Source organism: Vitis vinifera, chromosome 3 (genome assembly GCF_030704535.1).
Source record: "Vitis vinifera cultivar Pinot Noir 40024 chromosome 3, ASM3070453v1".
NCBI classification, from domain to species: Eukaryota; Viridiplantae; Streptophyta; class Magnoliopsida; order Vitales; family Vitaceae; genus Vitis; species Vitis vinifera.
The window spans coordinates 7,418,269-7,426,788 of NC_081807.1; the positions used below are offsets into that span (position 1 = coordinate 7,418,269).

An 8,520-nucleotide genomic window follows, 5' to 3' on the forward strand; every position below is an offset into this window, starting at 1 on the left:
CATGAAGGATCTTTTCCGATGTGTGCATTCGAATCTCATGCCAAAATAAAATAAGAATTAAAATTAGTAAAGGTTATGAAATTGAAAATTAAAACTAATTTAAAATTATGCAATTAAAAACATTATGTCTATCATAGGCACACAAAAATAATTAATACATCAGTTTACACAATTAATCATCAATCTCATGCAATATTCTATAAAATAAATAAATAAAAACAAATAACTAACCAAATAATAATAAATAAATAAATAAAATCAATAGATAAATAAATAAATAAGAAATCGAGTACATGTCAGCATTAAAAGTGCAAATCATGCAAATTATGTAAGTCATATGGGAATTACCTAAAAGGTAACATATGTGGGCCAGGATGCCTAAGTAGATCTAAAGTGAGTGTGTGTAGGCTAGAAGGTGCCTAGGTGGGTCTAAGCGGGTCAAGGTGAATCTAAGTGGGCCTAGGGTAGTGCTTAATGGGCCAAGTGTATCTAAAAAACTATCCCAAAAATGAATGAAAAACCTAATTCTAAATTAGGGCTACCAAAGGTCACAATAAAGGGTCAGATAATCCCTCAACCAAAGTCTCCGAGGTGGCTCAAAAAAGGTAAGTAGTATGAGTAGCTATGGGCCACCAAGGAACTACTGTAAAGTATCAAATAAGTATCTAATAGGACATGTGCCAGGAGGACAAAATTGAGGGTCTACAAATATATAATACAATAATATACAACAATATAATATAGGTAGATTATCATAATTATTATTACCTCATATTATCACATACATATGTGGTCAATCTTGGAGGGGAAATTGGGTCCTTAATCAGTGCAGGCCCTTGGGTATTTGCTGGAATAAAAGATGTTGTTAAGGTAAGATTGAAACACATCTTATTCCTTTTCTCTTCAATTTGTTTGTTCAATTCAGTTTGATTATAATTTGATGTATCTGATTGAATCTATGCTGGTACTGTTTCAGGCATGGAATATTGAGTCTTATGCCGATCTCTCTCTGGATGGACCAGTTGGGCAAATTTATGCTATGGTAGTGGATCATGATATGCTCTTCGTAGGGACAGAGGTAAATTTCTTGATGACTCCTTATATCTAGTGTAACTTTCTATGTCCTGCTCTTAGGAATGGTAATGATTTGGTATATCATCTGACCCCTGTAAATGACTAATGGAGTCCCAACTTCCCATACTGCTTTACAACCTGAAAATGGCAGTGTGAAAGAACTTGCTCATTTGAGTCCAACTTTTTTTTTTTTTCTCTTTCGCTATTTCAACATGTTGGGGTCACACTACAAAGTTATTTCTTATTTTTTATTTTTGGTGCTGCAGAATGGCACTTTGAGATATTAGGAATGCTTTCCTTATATCATTATTTCCTTATATCATTTAGTGTTGAGATATTAGGAATATTGAGATATTAGGAAAGTTGAGATATTAGGATATTAATTGTTATTTCCTTATGTCATTCTTTTCTTGTATCATTCTTTCCCATTCTTAGAATGACGATACCCTCTATATATACTCTATACATGAACGAATGAAAATATGAATGAAAAAATTATCATTTATCAATTTGAACATGGTATCAAAGCCAGGAAACTGAAATCCTGAATATTTTGTCACTATGGTAGTCCGACAGTGATCAACCATCCTAAGACAAGCCCTAATATTGATAAGTCAACCTTCAAATGCACTCACTGCAATAAGACTGATCCCACCAATCTGGATATCCCACAATTTCAAAGCAACGACTCTTGGTATGATCAGGAAAAAAAATGAGGAACCGAGGGTTTGAACCATGGACCTTTAAATCATGTTTAGGTTATCAACACTTTGTTATTAATGATAATAATCGTGATCAACTGAAGAAGGATTCCAAGAAAACCTCGATTGCAACTATTGTCGAAATAAAAACAAAGGCTAATGTTGCTGAGAAAGCCTTTGCATTGGTAGCCGCTATAGATCATGGTGGTAAGTTTTTAAATACTTTTACACCTGTTATTAATAGTGCATGGATAATTGATTCTGGTGCTACAGATCATATGACTTTTGATTCTAAACAGGTTTCAACCCTTAGACCTTCCTCACAAAAAATTGTTTCCACAGCCAATGGTAACACAACCCCAGTCATTGGGGAAGGATCCTTAACTCTTACTAATACTTTGAATTTGGATTCTGTTTTAGTTGTTCCATCTTTAGATTACAGGAGACTGGGATGTCGGGATGTCAACCTGTTAATACACCAATAGAAGAAGGTTTGAAATTGTGTGTTGAGCTTAATCAAGTATCAATCGATAAGGGAAGATACCAGAGACTTGTGGGGAGATTAATGTACTTAGCTCATACAAGACTAGATCTTACTTATGCATTGAGTGTAGTGAGTCAATACATGCATAATCCTAGAGAGCAACATATGAATGCAGTCATGCGTATTTTGAGGTATTTGAAGAAGGCTCCTGAGAAGGGAATTTTGTTCGCTAAAAATGTTGATCATCGAAGTATAGAAGTATATACTGATGCTGATTGGGCCGGTGCAGTGGATGATAGGTGATCTACATCTGGTTACTTTACCTTTGTAGGTGGTAATCTTGTAACATGGAAAAGTAAGAAGCAAAATGTCATCGCTCGTTCAAGTGCAGAAGCGGAATTTAGAGGTATGGCTCTAGGACTTTGTGAGACATTATGGCTAAGACTCCTCTTACAGGATTTAGGTTACCTATCTAGGCAACCAATCCGATTGTTTTGTGACAATAAAGCCGCGTGTGACATTGCTCATAATCCAGTACAACATGATCGTACAAAGCATGTCGAGGTGGATAGATTCTTCATTAAGGAAAAGTTGGATGATAAGATTGTGAAATTGCCTAAGATTCGATCAGAAGATCAATTGACCAATATCCTTACCAAAGCTGTCTCAAGTCAAGTGTTCTCAAATTTTTTAGACAAGTTGGGCATGTGTGACATTTATGCACCAACTTGAGGGGGAGTGTTGAGATATTAGGAATGTTTTCCTTATATCATTATTTCCTTATATCATTTAGTGTTGAGATATTAGGAATGTTTAAATATTAGGAAAGTTGAGATATTATGAATATTGAGATATTAGGAAAGTTGAGATATTAGGATATTAATTGTTATTTCCTTATGTCATTCTTTCCTTGTATCATTTTTTCCCATTCTTAGAATGGCGATACCCTCTATATATACTCTATACATGAACGAATGAAAATATGAATGAAAAAACTATCATTTATCAATTTGAACAATATATGCATGGAAACCCAATAAGGAAACCAATGCTTTTGAGCTGGCTACAACATTGGGAGGTCACAATTGTGCTGTGGTTTCGCTCACAGTTGGTGGTGGGAGGCTATATTATGGTTCATTAAAATATGCAGTTAATGTTATTTGACTTAATGATAGTCTTTAACACTGCTCAGTTGTTCCATTGTCATGGTTTATAATATTTCTTGGTAAAATGTGTATACAAAAGTGATTATTATATTCCTTTCAGATGTGAGATCTTAATACATTACAGTGCATTCATACTCTGAAGGAGCATGCATCAGTTGTGATGTCTCTTGGTTGTTGGGGTCCCTATTTGATATTATGTTCATTGGACCAAACGATTAAGGTCAGTTTCATTTCTGATTACAATTATTACATTCACCATGGATATTAGACTGGATGTCTGAAGCTGCTACTGAAGCTGGCAACTTGGAAGAACATGTAAGTTATTGTCTCATTTCTTTTTATATCTTAATTTATGCATGGTGGATTTTGGTTTACTTCTAGGAACCTTTTTATCAAGGGAATGTGAGCGGTACTGCTGATATATTTCTGTTATAATGCTGTTATATTCTGCTTCTTGTTATAGGGTGTGCTTGCACTTTTCGGTATGTTCAATTCAGAAGGAAAACCAATATTGTTGTGCTCTTGCAATGACAATTCTGTTCGGCTATATGAATTACCATCGTGAGTATAACCATTACTTTCTAGGTTGTATTTCTCTTCATAATTCCATTATTCTTCCTTGCTTCTTGGTGGACTAATTTTATTTGTTGTGGCATAGATTCACCGAGAGGGCCAGGATTTTTGCAAAGGAAGAAGTCCGAGCGATTCAAATAGGTCCTGGGGGACTCTTTTTCATTGGGGATGGAACTGGACAAGTTGATGTTTGGAAATGGCAGGCGGAGCCAACTTCATTGGCATCCTGAATGATGGAAGGCAGATGTCATCTCCATAAAGACATTCTCTGTTTCTTGTTTTGTTCCTTCATGTTCATGATATTTCTGTTGAAAACTTTATAGAGGCTTTTAGTAGCTTGTGAATATAATCATGACACGAAGAATTGTCTTTATAGTATTCTTACAAACTGTAAATTTGTAATCATCATTCATTCAATGAAAATTCATTGTCATATTAGTATTTCCATTTTCAACTATTTGTTTTGGGGGTTACTCCTAATTTTGCTTGAATTGTTCCTAGGTCTTGCTTCATTTACCATTGCTGCCAAGTCTTGCTTGGAATCTAGTGTTTGAACCACTGTATTTTTAAGAGTCGCAGAAAAATTGTGGATCCAATGTTGGGGTGGTCAATACTTAGTCCCACCTCATTGATAACTGTGTAAACTAGTTACACCCAAGTTCAGTAGTGAAAGTTTATTTACATGGATTCAGGATATATGAAGGGAAACAATGTCCTCTTTGTTGATAAAATACACCAATGTTTTAGTTTAAAACTAATGAGGTTTGTAGCTGATGTTAAAAATTTTTATGTTGGTTTTGACATAATCTGGGAGTTCTTAGTGCTATAGCCTGGCTGACGGAAAAAATTGACCTCATCTGCCTCTCCAGCATATATTAAACCAGGATTTGCAGTCCATACAGTGTCTATATGGCCTGCCCCATATATATGCCAGTTCCAGGTCTGTTAGTTTTAAGTTTAGACACTTGTGAGAGAAGTTGCCAAGAAGAATGGAAACATAGGTATTAGTTACAGTCTTACAGACAATGACAATGGTTGCAGTACCTTCTATTTAGGTCTGGGCAAGTGCAACTTCAACAAGCTTGTGGAGGGGTGTGGAGGAATGATTACTAGTTGAATTCTTTTGAACTCCTTCAGTCTCAGGGAGAAATTGTGAAGTCTAGATGACTAAAAGGATGAGGATGTTCAATATTGTTTTGAAAGATCAAAAGTCATGGCTACCGGTGATCAACCCTAGAATAACTGATTCTATCAACTCATGGAAAAGCAACGGTAAAAAAATTGTATGTTTGGAGCTTTGTTGGGCTCTTGCTAACAATATCAGATGAAGCAGAGGGGAAGAAATGTATCGGCTTGAGCCACTTTTCTTTTATAGTGAATTCCATGCTTGAGATGTTGCTTGTTGAAGATAGTTGAAATCTTTCTGATAATTCACAAACCTTATAAACCAAAAGTAAGAATCTTTCAACAACTTTTTTTTTTCAACACTGAAAATTTGCATGAAAACTATTGTAAATCCTCCTATCTGAAGAATCCAAGGCCCCAAACTCAACTTTCTTTTCACAGTTTCAGAGATCTTAGGCCCCAATCTCACCACAGTTTCAACAAATTGTGTTTGGTTGTTGAGAACCTTGGGATGATGAAATATTTCTTCTCCCCAAGCTACTCAAGTACAAGCACAATTATCACTTTGGAACAACTTGTTCGATGACTGACTAGAAAATAAGGGTTGAAAAATTGGAGATCAATTTCTCATTAACAAAAAAAAATTTGTACAAAGCCTTTGACTATGCAGAGCTTCATCAGGTTCATGTAATTACATTTGTGGAAGCGGGAGGGAAGAACTTATTGACTTGAATCACTTCTGGACTGGATTTTGTACTTGAGAGATTGCCTGTCGAAGATAGCTGAAAGCTTTCTGGTAATTCAAGAATCCCATAAACCAGAAGTCAAAGTTATCCATAGTAACAATTTCCATGTACTTCTGAGAAGGTTTTTTCACATTCTCGCCTTGATTGGCTCTCTTTATCTTTCTTAGTGGGATAGAGACCTGCACAAAAGAAAACGAATTTACTTAGATGTTCAAAAATCATGGAAAGAGAGATGGGTTGACATGGAGAGAGTAATGTGAGTAACCCACCTTGTAATGGATTCTAACTAATTCACCATTTGGAGAAGAAAATTTGATTGATCTTTCACTACAAAAGGCAACTCTTTGAGTAGATATAAAGAGGAGGCCAGCTATAGGGCCTGCTGTTGTCGATAAATAGCATTGGGAAACCTTCAATAGCTTTTCTCCTTCTCTAACACCAAAATTTTGCTTGAAAACTCTTTTCACTCCCCCAATTTGAAGAATCCTAGCCCCCAAGCTCAACTTTCCCTTCACCGTTTCAGAGAACTTAAGCCCTAATCTCACTGCAGTTTCATAAATGAAAGATAGTTAAAATCAGGATGTTCATAATTCTTAAATAAACTGTAGCAAAAAAGAAACAGTTACAAACTTACCATGCTCTCGGACTCCATCCACAAAATTGTCTGCCTTCTTCCTGTTATTGTTCATCCTATAATTCATTGAATTCATTTTTTCTGCAATTTCAAGGCAAACCCATTGGTAAAACAACTTCCATTCTGAAGTCCTCTATAACTAAAACAACTGATAAACAAAGTGAAAAAAGGAGTTTTACTTGGAATTATTGCCCCAGAGCCATTTGGAGGAGATGGCTTATCGTATTGGCAACTGACTGGGATTCCAATAATGTGTTCTTGGAGCTGGTTCGTCATATTTCTAGAAGTGCTGCAATTGAGTATCTCTATCTCCAACTGACTTGTCTGCAACAAGTAAGCCTTGAATGCTCTACTTTCAAGAGATTGAAGAAACCTGTAAAATGCATGTGCATTTAAAGGGATAGAAATGGTGGGTGAATGTTTTAACTTTTAGTTGGTGACTCATCCGTTGCTCATCAACATGCATAAAGGCACAGATGCATGAGCTTTTTGAAAACATAACTCTACTTAAAAACAGTCTGAGATGACGGTGTGTTCGGCCATTTTTGAAAAGCTATTGTAAGAAGGACCTATTCTTCTTTTGTTCAATTCTCCAACAAATTGCAAGAAAGGTGTATTTGGTTAAATACGGTTGGACACATAAATAATATTATACATATTTGGTCAGCAGTTACAGTCTTCCTTTTTTTAAGCTGACTCAGAGTGCATGAAGATGCATCTTTTTGTGTTGGCTTTTTAGCTTTCTGATGCCATTCCTCTTTTAATTCTATATGAAAAAAGGGAAATGAGAAGGCATTACATCAACCAAATTACAAGCTGCAAGATAAGATATTTTAATGGTTTCACAGAGGAAGATTGAAAAAAACTACCAAACTAAACAACCTCTTTGTTCTAGAAGGTTGAAAATGGAATGGGACTCAGACACAAGATCTCAGGAATTGCCCGAGCATTTGTGATTCTACAGCTCAAGATGGAGTTCACAGCAATCGTGGGAACAACCAGACCCGTTCTAGACAAAAAAAACTCTTGATAGCTTGGATTCACAGAAGAATGAAATTCTTGGAGATTTCTCAAGTGAAGAAAAGGAAAGACCCTCAAAGAAAGGAGCATCCTATGAATTCGAGTGTTGATTGAAGTGGTCAGAAAAGGAAAACTCACTATTCATAAACCTGATAGGACCAACCTACCATGTGCTTATGCTTTTTAGCAGTCCTTTTATCTTCCCTTTTATCCTCATCCTTAGATTTTGAGGAAAAGGGGTTGTAGACCGGGCTGATTAACGATGCTTCACCCTTTTCCAAATGTCAATCTCTACATAAAACCACAAAATATTTTAGAGTCTAAGGCCTATGTTGAATGACACAGTTTTGATGAACAATACAATGAATCTTTCATATATCACAACATCCATGGGACCCCAGCAAGATTCATAATGAATCCTTTATTCCCCACAGAATACTGATGTTGTGGATTTGGGTGGCCCATTGCCTTGCTTTAAGGGACTCCAACATGATTCATTATCCTAAATCTCAATGAGAACTTGTGAAGTTTGGAGAATCTGGAACAAAGGGGGTCCACGAAAATTGGTGCCAGTAAAAAAATAAATAATAGTAAAGAAAGAAATCATCAAAATTTTGGTCTTGTTCCTCAGGCGGTCTTTAGTATTGTTTAAAGGGAGAAGCATAATTCAGATCCTATGAATTTTGACACAAAAATGAGACCTAATATTGGTAAGACAAAACCCCACCAGATAATAATGGCTACTTTTTTGGCAGGCATGACATGTTAGCTGTTGGAAGGGAAGATTCACTTTTATTTGGGACTTGCTATTTCTATAAAAGCAATAGAAAGGAAACTCCCTGTGCATAGGAAGAGCCAGCCCTTCTAAGTAAACTCACTAACTTGAAAAGCAGACAAATCTAGTTCCAAGTTTGATAGACAAGCAAGTTATGTTTCGGTATTTCAATCAGTAGGCCTGAGAATGGACACATAGAAATGTATAACATTCATTATAAGT

At 35.8% G+C, this 8,520-nt stretch overlaps 1 protein-coding gene across 1 annotated transcript; it reads right to left on the reverse strand.

The window, feature by feature from the left end:
• Window positions 1-5,485: 5,485 nt before the first annotated feature.
• On the reverse strand, window positions 5,486-7,377 carry LOC100254942 (GEM-like protein 4). The gene is made up of 4 exons (XM_002264695.4): window positions 6,683-7,377; window positions 6,504-6,584; window positions 6,139-6,413; window positions 5,486-6,048 (listed from the first exon to the last, which is right to left on the reverse strand). Exons 1-4 carry the CDS (start codon window positions 6,777-6,779, stop codon window positions 5,857-5,859), a joined length of 645 nt encoding a protein of 214 aa, XP_002264731.1. The 5' UTR covers window positions 6,780-7,377; the 3' UTR covers window positions 5,486-5,856.
• Between the last annotated feature and the right edge of the window lie 1,143 nt (window positions 7,378-8,520).